Source organism: Macrosteles quadrilineatus, unplaced genomic scaffold (assembly GCF_028750875.1).
Source record: "Macrosteles quadrilineatus isolate MER2022 unplaced genomic scaffold, UCM_ALF_1.0 Scaffold_8__2_contigs__length_117827958, whole genome shotgun sequence".
Lineage (NCBI taxonomy): Eukaryota > Metazoa > Arthropoda > Insecta > Hemiptera > Cicadellidae > Macrosteles > Macrosteles quadrilineatus.
Window position 1 is genome coordinate 58,871,386 of NW_026542601.1, and position 19,892 is coordinate 58,891,277.

At 34.4% G+C, this 19,892-nt stretch overlaps 1 protein-coding gene across 1 annotated transcript in view; it reads left to right on the forward strand.

Moving 5' to 3' along the window:
• LOC129001107 (uncharacterized) overlaps positions 1-18,934 on the forward strand; it is a 103,657-nt gene extending 84,723 nt beyond the window's left edge. The window contains exons 4-8 of the mRNA XM_054428289.1: positions 2,942-3,053; positions 10,902-11,024; positions 14,161-14,289; positions 15,295-15,447; positions 17,192-18,934. Of these exons, the coding sequence (XP_054284264.1) occupies positions 2,942-3,053; positions 10,902-11,024; positions 14,161-14,289; positions 15,295-15,447; positions 17,192-17,286 (612 nt within the window). The 3' untranslated portion in view covers positions 17,287-18,934. The remainder of the gene's footprint in view (positions 1-2,941; positions 3,054-10,901; positions 11,025-14,160; positions 14,290-15,294; positions 15,448-17,191) is intronic.
• Positions 18,935-19,892: the final 958 nt, after the last annotated feature.

A 19,892-nucleotide genomic window follows, 5' to 3' on the forward strand; every position in this document is an offset into this window, starting at 1 on the left:
TTTCTCAAAATTGTTACCAGAAGTACATTAATGTATTCTCATGGATAAAATACAAATAGAATGCGGATAAAATGGCGTGCATTCAAAATTGTGTATACAAAGATTGTATAAAATTCGCTAAAATGTTATCTGGTAACGTAAAAATTACGCACATGTTCACACGAATAAGACTGAACTTACTAATCATGTTTATATTTTCTGGACTAGTAACTTAATATACTATTTCGTTTTTATACTTTACAGTTTATCGTATTTTTTATAGTTTGCTTAAATGATGGTGCAATATGACGATAAATATATTATTTAACCTCCCGCATTAAAAGGACCATATTCGTGTAAATAAAATTCTAAACAGCGATGAGTTTGAAGAGCTTATGTTTAACATAATTTAAATTCTAACAATGTAACACCTGTTTACTTCTGGTGCTTTTAATTTAATAACATTTGCTGGAACTTTTTCTCAAAGCTAATTATGTTAAGGTATTTTTAAGAAGGCAATCTCGATTCCTCTCCTTCCAAAGACTTTGAGTTAAAGAAAACTTTCTTTATCGAGGGCACGTGCTGTATTAATTTATTTACCGACTTACAAATTCCTTTTCAAGTCTAATGAGTTTAAAGGAACGGTGGATGAAAATTGGTCGGGATTTATAAAGAAAACACTTACTGTAATTATGAATAAAATGTGTGCTGCGTGTATATCATAAGATATTAATGTATCTCTTGATAGCGTATTTCCCCTAAATCGTATAAGGCATCGCCGTATTAAGTGGCATAAGACCTATACCCTGGACCGATTCACTCCTTTTTCATTGATTTTGGCAAAAAAATAATACTATTCGTTCTAAAATTTACAAACCGTCGTCCATACCACATTGTTTTTTTTTCAAAATTACTTACAGTGTTTTTGCATGTTTTCACCGCCAAATTGATTTTTTTTGCGGGAGATGTAGTGAACCCTTACTTTTCATAAGCAACTATCCTTTTATTACTTAACCTTTCTGTATCGATTTGAATCATGTTTTAAATCGCCATGTTCAATGCCGCTGTGTAGTATTTTCTGTAATATTACAATAACCCATTTCAAATGCTAAATAGACAAATTAATTGAATTGTTACCAAAATAATTTATCAACACTTTTTCTAACCATGTGCCTCAATTATGTTTATGTATGGGTTTAGTAAAAAAATGTATCGTAAAAGTCTGTCACACTTGAATAAAAATAATGAAAGGCGAAGCCAAGCTGAACTTGAACGTTGCTTCACTGAGTTCATGCGTTCAATGGGTCAATGTTCAAAGTTCAATGTTCAATACACAGTCTTTATATGCACGCGATGCGGGACTTTCACTATATGCACTCTTTCAACCCGACCCCTTAGGGTGGAAACAAACAAAGCCGATAAAAATCACCCTTCTTTTCATAAAATCTACATATAGAGTTCAATCCATTCCATACTTTAATGAAGCCTGACAATTATTATTTATTGGCTGAAGTATTAGATTTTAATATAAGTATATTTTCTTTTTTGTCCTGTCATAAAGTGCGCATCCTGGAATCCATTTAAAGTTTTTTAAAACATTTGAAAACATAAGCTTTCTAAAATTATTATCGTGTAAGTTTTGTTGAGGGCTATTTAAATATTTGTATTAATCTAACAATAAATCTGTTAGTATGCATAGGAATGTATATTATTGGATTAATTTCCAAAAGTCAATCTAAAAAAGTTTTAGAAAGTAGGTGGTAGTATATTATTTATAAGGAGATGTATTTATATGGAGGTGTTTAATTAAAACTGTACAATGTATTTGTTTTTAATTAAAGAAAACCCTATTTTAGGGTATTTTAACCCTATAGATTTTTTGCTTACTGTTTTAGTTCAAAGCTTTTCGATAGGGCATCCAAACCTGGGTTTGTGTTACTATCTTACACTAAACCTAATCCAAAATGTCTACGAAGCTTATTATTAAACTTGCCTCGCACTTGGTTTCGATCATAGTTTATTTCACAACATTGATCAATTATACTACCCATGAAAAGTTAATTGCTAGATTTTAGGTCCATACTGTAGTTTACATTCAATGGATTCTTTACCTAATGAGTTTTAAATGTCTTTTATCATCCAATCTATTAACAATGTCAATCGTGCATGCACAGCCCTAATTAGGGTAGTTAAAGCCCATAAAACCCAATTATTCAATAAAACAAGTCGTATCACGAGAAGTAAATGATTTATTTAAACACGAACAATGCAGGTATAGCGTGTAGGGGTGGGTCTATTAAAACCCCGACAACTTCCTAGACTTGATAACACGAGGCTACTAGTGTCGACTGGCGCCAGTAGCTGTAATAGCCTGTGTAATAATGGGGGAGGAATCTGTTATAGGGGTAGTCGCACCCCAGTCAGCATTTTACACTGAAATTTCAAATAGTCGTGTAAAATGTTTGAATTTAATTGGTTTATGTAGATTCGCAAAATTAACAAGAAAAAAGTTTAAAATTGTGATGAATTTGAACCGTTTGAAAAAAAAATTGTATTTGAGTACTGTATATTCAAAACCATACCTACTGCACCTCCACATCACTATGATGAGACAAGAGACTCAACTAAAGGCCAGGGACACACTTACCGGCGAAACCGTCGGACGCAATTCTATTTAAATTCTATTTACCATAGCATACCTAAAGAATTTATCCACGTTGAGGCACATGAGCATGTTTTTTAGACAGCCATCGCAGTGAAGTGAAATGCAGTTTTGGATTGTGTAGTACATGTCACTGGGTCAATAGGGTATTTGACATGAAAAGATAGGGAAAATAATTCTACGATGATCACTGCTCGTTCGTTTACCAAACGTGCTTAAGCCTCTTGCCTCATCCATTCGATCTTTATTGTTTATTTTTAGCCTAGTTATGTTATCAATTTGTTTTGTGTTTGTCACCAGGAGTGTATGATGACCAGTAAGGAGCGACGCAGAGCTCTGAGGAAGCTACACAACCCTCTCTGGCACGGAGACGACGAGTCCGCACCTTCCCTCACCTGGCTCATCAACAGGGGTGAGTTCCACAGTTTTTGACAGCTTTAGTTGTGCAATATTTTATGATTATTTCCCATTTTTGCGGACAAATAGCTTGATATTTTATAGCTTCTCATTTCAAAGTGTATTTTGTTATTGAATTTGATGCTTGAATTTTTAACGTAGGCTACATAACTGTATCAAAAAGGAGTTTTAACCTCATTAGCAAATACTCAAATAGCTGTCTATTTCGGTGTTATAGAGAACATACAGAATTTTATTTTTATTTTTTAACATCCAGATCAAGTGAAATTGTTGACATTATCATTAATTTAGATATCAACCAAACCATTGAGAGTTTAATTTTAGTGATTTATAGAATCGTATCTTAAAATATTCGAACTAAAGCATTATTTAGAACTAGTAAAATATCGATAAAAACACAAATACTTAGGATATATATTTTGCGTTAATGTTGTGAATATTGCTTCCAATGATGGTAGTTCACAAAGTCAAGTATGCAGGAAAATTAATCTAGCTACAATCGTCTACTGTACCGTATTAGTATAAACAAACAATTCTTCATTCTCTTCAAACCTAATCATTTGTAATAAATGAAAAAAAAAATACTTTCAATTTCCTGTTTGGACAACAAAAAGTGTTCGATTACAAAACTCATTTCATCAAGTCCACGCAGGAATTCTCATTAGACGTTTTGGCTCCAAGAAACAGACTCATTCACTATTGAAACCCCAATCCCCGACGTCCGAAATATCAAGTTAGGGACCATTAAAGCTCCCCTGTCCCCAGGCCAGGGCCGCGTAAAAAGACTACTTTTGTCATCATCTCTCGCGATATTTCAAAGCTACCCATTATTCAATCGAATGGCTGGTTTCGTTTCTTTCACCTCTCGTCCGCAATCCAAACGTCATTTAGTGTCCGCGCAAGTCTTTATGGAAATTTTATAGGTTTTGTGGGGTTGAAAAAAGATAAGGGATTTTTTATTTATTTTCAAGCTGCAAATGGAGTTTGGAGCTTTACTTTAGCATTTATTGGTCTCTGTGAAAGCACAACTTTTGTACAATCATAAAATAGCTTTATTGAAACGTTTCCTCAGTAGATAATCTGTTATAAAATATAAATGTAATATTTAGATTTATTGGACGAAAAGCAATCACGTATTTTCGTAAACATAATGTAAGTATTATACCAATAATGTACCACGTAAGATTTCGTGATTGGCAAAACGAAATATTAACCATTTTTCAGTATCTATACAAATAATACTTCAAGAATATTTTCAAACTTACATTCTTTTTAAGTAAATGTAACATTTTTCGTGAAACTGCAAAAAACACGTTTAAAGAGAACTACAGAAAACTATTTTAATGGTATGTAAATGGGCAAATGTAATGCATCAGTAACGAAAAAGACCATTAATAACACTCTGGTGACTTTTATGAGCAAATACAATTTACTAAGATTAAAAATATATGCATGTTTTTTTATACTGTATAATTAATACATTTTAATGGAAGAAATTTTCATATTCAACAATTCTTTTTCAATGAATTCAAGAGCCAATGCTGTGTTCTATATTCTTTTAAAGGATAAGTTTTGACTAAACCAATATATTATGAATAAATTCATTACATAATTCGTTCGCTTTACAGAATCAATTGTGGCATAAATGTTCGGCCATCAGTAAGTTTTAACGAGAGCCTAACCAAAGAGTAATCTCGCTTTCAAATTGAAAGTTAACCAAATTAGGCCGTGGATGAAGTCTGCATCAGTGACTTCTCGTCAAGTCGCACTCGTCAAAAGACTGTTGTACTTGATTTGACTCAGAATAGTCATATTTGTCAATTTTAACTACTTTTTACACTTAGTTATAAACAATTTTCATTACATTAAAACATCATGGGTAGATCATCGAAGTAAATAATACACAGATATAAAAATTGCAGAAAACTATTTTTTATTTATAAAATAATTTCTTGTTATTAATCGTTTTTAGTATAAACATCTTGAACATGCCGAATTTAACACATTTAAGCTGGTAGATACAATATTTCGTACATCGTCCACTAAGCCCTATAACAATCTGATGCGAATAAAAACGCCCAATTAATTGTTGCAAAATCAGCAAATCACACGTAAAATAATAGAAATGAAGTCCAACATACACGAGCTATGTATTGACTGCAAACCAAGTTATGAAGCTGCATGCAAACCGTGCAGTGAATGTACGGCGATTCGACAGACTTGGCTACTTGTTTACGCAACAAAAGTTAGACTGCTAAAATCAACGACCAGATCTGATCTTTATATCTACATTCAAAATGTATTGCCAACTTTAAAAAGAATACTACAAGTGATCTCGTATTTTATTTACACATGTGTGACATTCCAAGACGGTCGCTGCACGGGAGCGACGGGATATCTGCAACAGTTCCTGACAGCTCCTTGGTTTTTTGTGCCCAAATGTTTGTGTTCTACGGTTTAGATACAAATTACCCTGTCCGTTACTGCAGCGCCGTCACGGTACGACGTCATGCCGATGGTTTACATTCTAGTCTGTTTTTTACTCCGCCACCCGGAGCGCGTCTTTCACACTGATTTGAACGTTTTGTGCTAACATCTTTACAGCGTTTTTCTGCATTTTTATCTGGATAAAACGTTCATACCTTGGTTTTTTTTTTTAAGTTGTAATTTAGATTGCTCCAGTAATATGAGTTTATTTACTATGTGAGTCTTTGAAATAATTATATGACTAGGACATAATATGATCATAATTCGCAGTTTTGACCCAGCGTTAGTTCATTTTACTTGTTTGGTTTGCAATAAATCGCATATAGTTTTCTCTATTCATTCTATACTATGCAGCCTTAGGCGAGATAACAAACTTATTACCATCTGCGAAAAAACCATTGCACAAATCAGTAAACCGTAAACATTTGGTCATTATGTTTGTTCAGATTCCGATTTACTCACAATATTGCACAACATGATGAACAATAAAATAATTTTAGCTTAAGAATTTTTCGACCTATTCTGTCATTTATTCTATTTTGTCGATGTTTTGTACATATGAGGTTAGGAGGATGATATGAATGTTTTATTTTAGTATTTAACCATCTAGACCGTTTAAAATTAAAATTACCTTTACACAAAATGCTCTATTTAAAATCGCAACTATAGACAAAATGTCTCAATACAATACTTAATGAATGACTTTTTCTATTAATATACATAATGGAGTTTAAAATAACATATTGTTTGGTTGCTAACAAATTTGTAAATGTTAGTAGTTGGAGGATGTATTGTGAAAATGTTTGCAGCTTTAGCTGTAACTTTAGAAGGTGTGCTGAAGAACGAATCAACCATTTTAGATTAATTCATTTGATACTCGACAGTATGGTGTTGATCCAGACTTAGCTTTAATATTCAATCTCAATCCCAATCTAAAAATTAATTTTTACATCCACTAATAATGGAATAGTATGAGGATGAATTGCATTTCCAAACATGTAATTAATTCAAAGAAACCAAAACATAAATACAAACAAAACATTTAGGTATTTGTCCCCATCTACTTTATCGCAAGACTCTGTAGAGTTGGTTTTGACGGTCCCTGTGTCGCCCCGTACGTGACATGTACGTGTTTGTCGTGTTGTTACAACATGATGTAGCGTCTACTTCTACGTTTTATCTTATTCCTCGTCTAAACTAACCAAGAAGCTTATCTTTATTTTAGCGTTTTCACAACTAAGAACTGAGGGTAATTCTAGGTTGCATCAGAGATTAAAAGAGTAACCAACTTATTTTGCCAAATACCAATCTGTAAGTATGATCTATTATGTTGGTAATGTTAGTATTTTTTACGCTTTTTATGGGTGGGCAATATTTTTGAGGCAAACTTGTAGTGTCTCTCAATTATCAAATTTTATGGTAGTATAATGTTTTACAGTAAACAAACGTGGCTTTTTATTTTTACGCAATAAAGTACAGCTTTATACTTGTTGCGTTTACAAAATTGTAATCGTTTCATTTTGGCCAACAATTCCCTATGATTAAAGTTGAGCACGGCTTTTAATGGAAGTTTCTTGAATTTACAAGTAATGTAAATCATTTACCAATGAAGTCTGCAATATTCCACTTCCTCGTTCCGTTACTAAAGAATTATCTCAAATAACATATTCCTACCATAATTGTTCCTCTTTTTCAAATTCATTCATCAACAGGATTATCAGAAGTAGTTCATCTATTTTCTTAAACTATTTTATGTGGTCAAGCTCAAATGTCGTATAGTTCTATTTAAAAAAATATCTATTTGTAATGTCCTTATCAATATTTATAACCGGTTTCGATTTGATCATTCTCAAAAAGTAAAGCAAACTATTCAGTGAGGCGGTATTTTTTTGCGTGGGCTGCTGTGGGTTCTTTCCCAGTAATCTGCAACGCTTTTCCGCTGTTCCGTCGTGTTCCGCTGTTCCCCGCGGTCAAGGGGTCGAGTGGACCACGGGCCGCGACGGTCATGGTCGTGGTCTCCTTGCTGACCAGTGGCCAGAACCTAGCAGTAGAGTTGGCTCCCATCTCCCATCTCGGGTTACGGACTGTTGTATACCTCCGTGGAGTGCTTGCCAAGTTTCATATCATCATGTATTTGCAGATAACTACATAATCCGTATAACTTTCAGCATTTTATATCTCAAATAACATATTCATATCATAACTGTCTCTCTTTTTCAAACCCATTCATCAACAGGATTATCAGAAGTAGTTCATGTATTTTCTTAAACTATTTTATGTGGTCAAGCTCAAAAACCGTATAGTTCCATTTAAAAAATATCTCTTTTGTAATGTCCTTCACTAATATTTAATAAAACGGTTTCGATTTGATATCATTCTAAGAAAAGCAAACTATTCAGTGCGGCGGTCTTTTAACTACCCATGAAACCTAAGCTCTAAAAAGAATATTTACATTTATTTTGTTTGTTAACCTTAAACTATTTGTTTGTTAGCCTTATCAATTGGACCTCACCGACAAGTTTTTTTTTTGTTTTTGTTTTTGTTTTTTTTTAACTTGGTGTGGCCAAGCTGTTGTAATTTTCATAATAAATATATTTGTATTTGATACTTAAGTACTATACCGACCACACCTGATAGTTATAACCTAACCTGACCTGACATAAGGGTGGACTATGTTTTAGGTTAGGTTAGGTAAGGAAGATTTTGTTATTTAAATTAATTAAAATCTTATTTGGAAGTAGATTTATCAATGTGGTCGGTATAATACCAAAAACCTTTATTTTTTGTCTCTAAGGTGTACATGCTATACTTTAATATTAAAGTCTTAAATAGTATTTTACTGTCCAATACTTAGTACTCCTAGACTTGACAATACATTACCAGTGTCTATAGTTATCTTTTCATCATTGTACAGTAAACACAATACAGTCTGGACCAAGGCTTGTCTTGTCCCCTAAGGAAGTGAATTCCTCGGCTTTTCATTTCCGATCTCCTGCCCTCCAGGTTTCCTTACAACTCTTGGTATTTATTATTTTGTCTTTTTTTATTTTTGGGAGACATATCCTTGCTTTCCTATTGTGGATATATATATTTTTTTAGTTTTGTTTTGTATTTTCGGGTCTTATTTATTTGTTGAATGTATATTCCTTTGCATACATATTTGTCTTTTAATGTATTGTCAAAGAAAAGTACATGCAATTTGTTAACTTCAAAATACACTTTAATTACTACAAAAAATTACAAATTACAAAACATTAGAGATTGATTGTTCTCATTTTAAACCAGAATGTTGAAATACGATATGTTATAAATAAGATTTGTTGTAAAATCAATTGTTTGCATTACAGGATTTTAAAAGATGTGTTATTAACAAACCCAAAATCGTTTGTAAGACCTAACTGTCATGCAAGCTGCACAACAATTTTATTTCAATTGTTATTTTCATTTCTTAGATTATTTTCATTTTACAACATATTCCATTATGGAATTTAGAACTGATATATTTTTAACTATTTAACTTTTTTTAGAAATATGAGATTTTTAAAATATTTAATCTATGATCTACTCTAAAGTGATCTTCATTGAATAAAAAAAAAACAGGGGTAGGCACGAGTCCTTTGACCCATGTATTCCAAACATGAGACATGTTCTTCAAATACTATACACTATACTGGGTGAATAATGGACTGAATAACGTGTTAAAATGATTTAATGCCCAGGAACTGTGTACCAAGTTTTGAGGCTCTATCTTTATAACTTTTTGAAATATTTAACCATTCCGGGACCTTTTTCCCACCCTGTAAACATCACCTAATCAGTATGTAATGTAAACGAGACTGAAAAGTGAAGACGATACAATTTTCATCAGATACCATCATAATTAAGACATTTTTTAAATTTCATTCTCAAAAATTCTTAAGACAATTGGAGTATGGTGACTAATTTCAATAATTACCTTTATAACAAACAATGACTATAGTTTATAATTAGATTCAAGCCCTTCTTCTCGTATTGATCCAGACTTCACATCCTTAGACAGTTGTGAGAGGGTTTCCACTTTAGGAAGAGCATCAAAGGTTGAGCTTTAATTGCACTTTAGATGTGGTTTGGTACAAGGCGCAATAAGATAAGTTGGCAGATCAAAGACTGCAGAACAAAGCCTGTTCCTTCAAAATTGACGTCATGTAACAAAATAATGCAAATACTGCAAGTAAAGGATACAATATTGAACTCTGACACAATCTTTGTAAGATTGACTAGACCCAGCCAGTTCTGATCAATAGACTTCTAATAAAATGTCTACACTGAAGAAAAGTGTAATCTAAATTAGTAATAAAGCTGCTGACTATCCTATTTCATTCTAATCTCACCACATTCATATTCAGATTGAAATATGAATCTAAATGTTCATCGCTGTCTTACAGAATTGAATTGAAATATAGTAGGCTATTCAGTTTTGAAACAGTAAATTAAATTAAAACGTACTTCAGTGCACTTAAGACTTTTATGAAATATAATAACACGAAATGAAATCAACGATTTCTAATCTTTTTCTCCAATTTTCTTATTCTTTAGTCTATGTCTGGATGGATTTAATCAGGCTGTGGTGGACAGTGTCGACATGATGATCAGCTGGTGACAGTGTGGGCAGGGAATTAACTACCCACACCTGGTAAATTGTCTTATCATTGTTCCAGTGTCTTGTAGCTGATGAACATTGTTTCTCCTCCAAGTTATCAATCATTATCACTTAACTGAAGTCCTCATTTCCTGCAGTAAATTCTAATGACAAAGCACAGCTAGCAGAACAGTTTTACTTACAGCCGGTATTGCTTTACATTCTTACAATTGCCTACATTAACATTTGTGTATGTTATTTATCCATCTTTTTTTTTAAATTTATATAAACTTCTTTGATAAAGCAAATCAAATAATAAATATTCAGAATCAATTCCTGAATGCCAATCATTTTATATACATAATTTATTTTTTTGGTTGGTTCTGGTAGGGCCCAAACTTTTACGGGGTATTCAAAACTGGGGAAAACGTGTAATTGATGAAAGAAGGCCTGCAATTCAATGTTAAGAAAACTGTACAACACAATTTTTGCTACCTATATCAAAACCGTTCCCGAATGTCCTTTATTGACTAAGCGTTCAAAAACAGATTTTAACAATAGAACTAGCTGATTGTATACCCCAACTAGCATCTTAGCTATCAACTGATTCATTTTCATCCACCACTCCCCCTGGTGTGTTGGGGTTGTGATAACTATAATCCTCATATTTCAAGGGGACTTTGTGCTGTGAAAATTTTACCCAATAAACTAGATTTTAAGTTCTACTTGGTGTTGCAGGAACGCTCAACAAGGAAGGACATTTGCTATCCGACTCTGTGCCAGACTTGGAGGGACAACAGAGAGACTGTGATGATCCTTGGAGAAGGACTCAAGGAACTCCACTACACCAACGTCTGTCTTGTAAGTATCCGGCAATGGCTACTGGTTACTTCCAGTAAGTCAAATACTTTCTTGACTCGCCTACTCCCTCAAACTCAACTGGTTATTTAGTTCTTGTTGTGGTTGATAGTGTAGACTAGACTACTGTGTATGAGTTGACTTGTATCAGGTACATCCATCCAATGCTACACTCATTGATTTGTATCTCGCTATCAAAAGCCGCCTACATATCAAGAAAAGCTGCTACTGTAGTTCTTTTTCTTTTCAATCCAAGTCATCTTCACTTAGTAAAACACTCTCAACTTATTTCCGCTGATAATCTTGTTCTTTCTTATGTGAAAGATTTCCTCCAAGCTCTCCTCTAAATATACTTAACACGTTCGCTGCGGGTGGGTCAGTACTGACCCACGGCGATCGAATCGCTCATGCTGCCGGGTCAGTACTAACCCACACTGCAGTGAATCAATATGTTGCTCAGTGCTAGCCTAGCGTCAGTCGAAGGTGGACCTACACCACGTTAGCGTGTAGTGTGTGACTTGCTTTGTTCACCGTTGAGTTGGTTCCCGCGGCCCGCTCCCGCCGTGGCGGCTGGGTCGGTACTGACCCACATTACTGTGAACGCCCCTCGCTTTGCTAATTTTTTGTGCTTTATGACGTCATATTCAATTTCAATTATTTTTTAAACTATTTTATTTCAATAATATTAACATTTCATATCTTTTATATCTGTAATTTTTGTTTAATATTTAAATTTTTTATACTCCGGTTCTTGATGGGTCAGCACTGACCCATGTATATGACGTCACATTATGAAGTCATAATTAATTCCAATCAATTGATATACTATTTTATGTTGGTTATTTTATCGTAATGACTACATATATATTTAGAACATATATTTTTAGTAACATATATAATGTATTCAGTGACATTTCCATTTTTTTCTGACTCTGGCTCCTGATGGGTCAGTACTGACCCATTATTATGACGTCACTTTTTGACGTCATATTCACTTCCGATCGTATTATATAATATTGTATTTCAATAAGGACACAAAAAGGAATGATATACAACAATAAAGTTTTTTAGCAATACGATTCGATTTTATAATTTCCTTTAGCAGTGAACGTGTTAACATAATATTGCACTGACTACATAAAGAAACTATATGTTCCAAGGACAACAATGTGTTCAAAAGCAATTAGGTAGAAAGCCTATTGGTCAAAAGGGGGATAGCCCAACTCCGTGCGGGGGTCAAATTTAAGCCGAGGAAAAGTTTTATGGCCCCCGAAGGTTCCAGTCCAACTCCGTGCGGTGGTCACTTTTAGTGTATAGTTCAACTCCGCGCGGTGGCCATACATCTAATCTCTACGCTACCTGGTTGTGCTCTCGGATGAGATATGAAGTGTTTAATATAAACTATTCTGTATACCGTGTGTCTCAAAAGTAATGTTAAACTTGTATTTGTTCATAGCTACTTTAGTCATATGACAGTTTAGGTTAGGTTAATGATTGTGTATTATAGACTTTGGAACATATAAGTTCACAGTCACTCTTTCTCACGGACTTTTTTTAACTCCGCGCGGAGTTGGAGATGTGCCGCAAGGGACCCGAAGTGACTATCACGCGGATTTGGACAGCTGTCCAACTACAACTGGTTTTGACAGATTTCTGACCACATCGCGGAGTTGGGATAAGCCCAACTAAAGGCATGGGCACAACCCTTGAGAATAAAGCTTGGCCAGGTTAATAAATTATAATAAGAGTAAATTACAGCCCTGAAAGGTCTAAGAGTTTAATATTAATTGATTCTGGTCCTTTTTGGGGAAGCATTTCTTTTGAATATTATCACATCCTTACCTAGTGATTTTATTATTATTACGATTGATATAAATCACACGATTGATAAGAGCCCATTTTGAGTCTAACAACAGAAACAGTTCACTCTTGCTATAAATTCAGAACAAATTTTAGTTTTTTTTTTGATGAATTTTGATTTGATCCAAGTATCCTCCTCCATAAAAATATTTTACTAACTACAGTAACCCACATTTAAATCACTTTTAGGCCAAAACTTTTATGCACAAATTAAATTTGCCACTTTTATTGTGTCTGTTGAAAATAAAATTATAATTTTCATCAGCAATAATTCATCAATTATAACTCCTGATGCATTCCTCCAATACATAGAAACTGAAGACAAATAACTATTGATCTGTAGAATTGAAGCATCAAGCTATTTCATCAGAGTGTGGAGAGAGAGCAGCACCTGTCATGTGTCGGTAGTGCAGATTGTTCTTGGTAAAGCAGATTGTTCTTGTTACCAGATTACAAGTTCTTTACTTCTACTGTAGGCCTACATATTTTCATTTCAATTTGGATCTCTTCATGATAGTGGTATGATTTGGAAAGAACTCTTCATCGCAAAAATATCATTTATTAATCTAACGAATTCCTTCAAATAAAAAAAATCTTTTGTATTTTTTACATTTTTATTTTATTTGATTTGTTGAGCACAGCAAAATCTAGGACTATTTTTTTCTTTCCAATGTGTGCCCTTGCGCTAGTTAGGTTACAGGATGATAGACTTTCTTTAATGTTGATAGTAAGTCCTGATAAAGCTGGGTTTTCCTAGACGCGGAATCGGCCAGCGGAGAGCGGACAACGGAGAGCGGAATTGAAATTAACATGGCATTCCGCTCCGCTGCTAGGAAAACAGTAACATTAAATTACCTAAGACAAGCTGAGTCCGCTCTCCGCGTTCCTCTCTCCGCTGGCCGACTCCGCTTCTAGGAAAACCCAGCTTAAGAGTTTGAAAAATATTACACTGTTTGGCTTACTTTTTCACCAAAAGTCTTTCTTCAAAGGCGTTAATGTGTTAAAAATGTTCACCTAAGGCTAAAATTTTTAACTATAGCCTACTAATTATCTGGAATAGTGCATCTCTTCAATCGTTCAATCTTCTACATTAAGGTAAGTTACGAAATGCCAAAAATAGTTTTAACATATTCTCTACTAACTTATACCAACCAACTCTCTTTTGTATCTGAGGTCTGAATTGTAGTTGGCAGTTAATATGTGAAACGTTCAAATGGAAAATGCTCTTTGTGTTTATTTTTCTTAAATGGAGATGTACAAGAATCCACATGTTTTGCAGTGCTTACGGATATAGACATCAACAGCTGTTCATCCAATCTAGACACACCTCCTCCTTCGGTCCCTGCTACGTTCCGGGGTCGACCTTACCCTTACAGACTGAACAACGATGTCTTCTTCATGTCTACTGGTCAGTTGATATGGTTATTTTTTTATAAAATAAATGATTGTGTGAGAACGTCAATGAATTTGTTTGTGAACACTAACGAACACATGTGATGCCAGGGCCGGCCCTTGCTATTACTCTGTTACTGTACCACAATAAAGGCATTTTCAAGCATCTATAAATTAGGAGTCTACTCAGAGGTTCAATGATGCTCAATCAACAACAAATTGGAAACTGGAGTAGTGAAAGCCTTTTTCCAATATTTTCAGATTAAAGCCCATTTTCCATTTCTCCATTTTGACCCGTTGGTAAAAGATAAAAAATCTAAAAATCTCTACAAAAGATCGGTAATTTTCATTAAAAAAATTACAAAACCTATGTCAGGTCCCGTTCAGTCCTCCTTTGGACCCAGGCTCAGGTTAAGTGGTTCTGGTAACTTCTTGTGTCAGCCTTGTCTAATGCAAGTAAGTTGATGAAGCCGAATTTAAAAAATAATCAAAATCTTTATTAGATAAAAAGTTTTTCAAGTAGATTTTAAAATTATATTTTAAGTTTTCATTTCTATAATTCAGGGAACAAAATTAATCCCACTAATGGGATTGTGCCCCCTGAATCTCTCAGTTAGTTTGGTATGCTACGGAAATGTAACGATAAATTGTTTCTAAAATTTTTTAACTGGCTTTAATGGCTCATTTTTCAGATAAAATTCAAGCTAAGTCGTCCAAGTTGCCATTTTGAAGTGTTGTGTAGCTGTGAAATGTCTAGTATTCAGTAAGATGGTAGAGTCAACTGATTTTACTTTTGGTGATGTAAACATACTTTTTCTCTGACTTTAAAACCATATACACCAAGGAAACAATAATTACCTTTTAGCGATTCCTTAGGCCTACTATCTGCAGCGGTCATACATTTAAAAAGAAATTTTCCGTTTATATTATACCTTTAACATGATAAAACTTATACAAGTGTCTGGTTTTATATAAGTTCTAAAATGATTCTCCTGTAAGTAAATGAATCTGTGTTGTTCAGGTAAGAACGATGAACGCTACAACGGAGGCTCCATAACTGCTTCGTACTGCAGCAGCAGATCAGCGCTGACTCCAGTAGGATCATTCCGCAGCTCTCATCTCTTCAGTCCGGCAAAAACCGCAGCAGCCAACAGCACGCAGATCAAATACAGAGGTAAACAGAATTTCAAACATAACGTTTTCTAGGAAAATGACACACAGGAACGGGCTTCTTAAAATTTTACTGTTCTTCTCACTTGAAACTCTAAAGTCTTGTCCTTTTAATCCTTCATACGTAGACCCACAGCCTGAAGTTGGCTTTGAACTATCAAGCCATGGCATTCCATAGAAAAGTTCTGTTTGGTGATTTTCAAGCTTTGAACTTAAACCCCTGGGTAATCTTGTGCTGTATACATTATACTAAGCCACAAAACAGCGGCGTAGCACAGCTCGACCTGAACCAGAAGTATCTTAGGAGCCATAAATCTCTCTTTCTCTGACACTCCAGGTGAAATTCACTGTGGAAAAAAATTTATCATTAATAGTGTTGTAAAATTGAATCAGCTAAAGTAAATGGTTTATTCTGTAGTACTCAGAGGAGTAGCATCCATGAAAAGAAGTAAACATCTATGTGTAGAGAGGGAGATGAGATGATACAGTACAAGACAGAGATAAGGGTACATTCTCAGCCTCAGACTCTTAGGCCAGGCGCACACAGGCGATTTTGAATCGCGCAACAGTTGCCCGACTAATCGGGGGACTGTTGCGGGACTCACTCGGAGACTCTGAAGTCTAGCGACAGTTGAGCTGGATAGCGCACACAGGCAACTTTTTAGTCGTGAATCTAGTCTTGAGACGTGTTGGAAATACATTCGTTACAGCGTTCTGAATGGATTTCAATGATACAGCCGTAGTATGTGCTTTGTTGCTGAAGTTTCGTGCGCGAAAGAAAAAGAGAAGATACTGGGTTCATCCCATATATAGTGAGCGATTTGTGAAAGGACAGTTCCATTTTGTACAATGACTTAGAGAACACCCAGAGAAGTTTTTCAAATATTCAAGAATGAGTGTCGGGAGTTTTTATGAACTGTTAACACTTGTGATACCAGCAATTTCGTATCAACCTCTTCTCAACTTCATCAATTAATTGTTCGACATCCTCATCACGCACACTCATACTTACTTGTAATTTTCTAAAAACTTCACACACACAACAAGTGAGCAAACACTAGTGACAGTTCTGGCCACGAGTAGTTCCTGGGGTGAGACTGGGCAACACAGCGACTATTTAGTTGCATGTGTGCGCATCTACACTCGTTTCAATGGATACCAAACCTGGAGCGACAGTCCCGCAACAATTCAGTCGCAGAGCAGTCGCTGGCAAATTGGGTCCGGGAACATCGGTTGCAACAGTTGCGCGACTGTCCCCAGACTGTTTTCTTCGTGTGCGCACTCCAATTTAAAACAATGTTGAACATTTTAGTCGGGCAACTGTTGCGCGACTCAAAATCGCCTGTGTGCGCCTGGCCTTAGATGATAACAAACACCTTGAAAATTGTGTCAATTACCATGTTTAGGACTTATAAAACAGTGACAGAGGAGGGGAACAGGATTGATCCCTCCAAGAGAGCTGTCAGGTGTTTCTCAGGACTCAGACATCAGGTACTGAGGTCTCAACTTTGTCATCCTCCTCAAAAAAGTAAAATCCTGACATCCCCAGTGTATTATGTACACTACATAATGAAATGGCTGAGACTACAACTGATGACATAATTTTAATTTAACTGAGCCTACTTGGAAGAAGTGTATCATCTTCTATTTTCTCCCACACAAAATATGTTTTTGCTTGCATCATGAAAATGTTCATTTACCTATTAGCTACTTTGTTCACCCCTAATTATGGATACTGTTATTTTCAGACCGATCTCAAAGCGATGCCTTAAACTGGAAGTCCAGAACAACCGAACTTAAAAATCGAAGATCAAGTTACCTACAAGATGCAACCCATGTGTGAACTTAGAGATTGAGAATGTGTTTTCTCTTCAACGATTTTAGTCAAAACTTATACTGAATAAAACCAAATATTTATTAAGTAGTCTTGTATATTATTTATGTAATTTAAATGTTTACCAAGATTACAAATTGCTTTTGCTGCCAGTTTTACATGTTTTGAGCTTTTAATACATTATCATTGCTTGAGTCAATTAATGTTTTGTATTTGAAGAGAATTATTGTAAGTTTGATTGTAATCTGTTAAGAGGGCTGTATTGTAATCCTAAATCAGGATTAGATCTTTATAATAGTTGTTAATGTAATCTAGTTCGTTAATTACCTGTTGTGTTAACTCTACTTTAAGTTTTACCAAAAGTCAACGATTTACAATGAAAATATTGTAAAAATAATAAATATGTTGCTAAATAATGAACTTATTAATTTACTTCTAAGGTTAATTTTCGTCCAACTTCTTTCATGTGAAATTTTGTTCTGCTATATTTTTGTTAATTATAAATACATAAACTAAATAAAAAAAGTCTCATAACACTTAAACATATATTTACGCTTATACTGTTACTCACAAGACGGTAAATATACATAAAAGATGGTAAGTGATGACAGATTTCGATTGGACACTCCAATTCACTTTCCGCAAATTTAATAACACGTACAATGCTGATTAAGAAGTTATTTAATTATAAATCCCTAGTATAATTATTCTTTCTGTCAAGGAACATTACTGCATAAAAGTAGTTCTAAAAGATTAGGAATACAGAAGCAAAATGCTTAGAATAAAAACACACAGGAAAACATTTTGCTTGGCAGGCGTGAACAGACTGCAATTTTTGTTAATACTCGAAAAAATATTTCTCTTATTAAACTGTATCATTGCATTGGATATATAAGTGTACCGTGTGGATACGGATAGTGTATCCATTGTCAGTGATTGTATTAAGTGTCAGTAATTGCTATAGAATTACAACAGTAAACCATCTAAAACAATACATAAAATGAAAAGTCTGAAATATTTTTTTCCTAAAGAGAAGTTATGCCAGGTTTGTCTATAAATTAAGGTCCCCAACGAGCTCCTATTACAACGAAATAAGCTAGATCAGATGTAATCCAAGCCCTAGCTATCTCTCTTTTCTCACTCCAATCCCATTCATTATCATAATACTCGTAGCAGGTGTTTACAATGGAAAACAAACTCCCATCGAAGAACTAAAATAAACATCATGAATTGTTTGCACATCAAAGAACAAATAAACACCTGATAGACACAATATGTGTTGTAAAAACTGAGTGTAGATTTGTGATTGATTGTAAAAAGCAGGAATATTTTTGTTGGAACCAAAAATACTCCTCGTACAGTACCTTCATATTTTTCATGTAATTTACCATATTATTAATCTAAATAAGCCATCATATTCTATGAAGCGAGTAGCTAGTTTTGCAATTTGTTTTTATTCTATGACAATATACATACTAGGATGTGAACGTTGAGTAGAAATGTGTTCAAAACTCGAGTCATACCTGTATTGTTGGTCTCTGTGATATTTCTGACAGTTCTTGTAGTAACGTGTGTGGCTTGTTTACTTTTCTATGTCAAACCGAAGAGTAATGTTTCTGTGTAGAGGTATGGTGAATAAATAGTTTTCATTATGGAATGGTGCTATAATTACATATACCTTTTTGTGCTTATATTAAGATGAATTTATTGTACATTTAACTATTGCATTGGTATATGCAGGCAAGGCCGTATCTAAGCATAGGCGATATAGGACCCCCACCATAGTTACAATTCACAAATCAATGCCACTGGCCATATCTTATTATCATTAGTGGTATGTTTCAATTATTTGGTTGTAACTTTTCCAGTGTGGGAATGCTCATTATTGTTTGAGAACTGACTAACATGGAGATGTTTACAATTTCAACGCAAAGGAGGGAGATGTTCATAGTTTTGCCGCCATTGCGGAGGATAACGATGATGTGTCCACAACCGCAGAACTCGACCATGAAAGACGTTCACGATTTTGCCGCCATTGCAGGAGACATAACTAACTGATGATGAAATGTTATTGTTGAGTTCTGATTCAGAAAAAGCATGGGTTGCATATTTATAAGATTTCTGAAAAAGCAGAGAGGTAATGCCATTTCTATGCGTTCCTGCCCAACTACTTTACATTTTAATTCACACTTGACATAAGAACGTCTGAAATACTAGAAATATATTGTTTGTTCTTTTATTGTTGACTTACCAAAAATAGTTTATTTCTTCACTAGGCAGGGCCTAAAGTGACTCTTTTCGACCCGAGCTCAAGTTTTACGATCGAGGTGAAGCCGAGGTTAAAAAATTAGCGAGGCTTGAAAAGACACTTTTTTCCTATGTGATAAACTATATTTTTTGTCATATTGCACCATTATTTGAACAAACTATGTTACAAAACTGAAATAGTTTTCATTTAAAGATAACCTCTTGAAACTAGTTCTATCTTGTTTTCAATTCAATTTGCTAACAAGCATGTGATTAGTATGTGATTCAATCGTTTTGTCTATACGATTGTGATAGTGTACATCGCACTATCGATGTATCGGACTATTTACAATAGGGCAACTATTAAC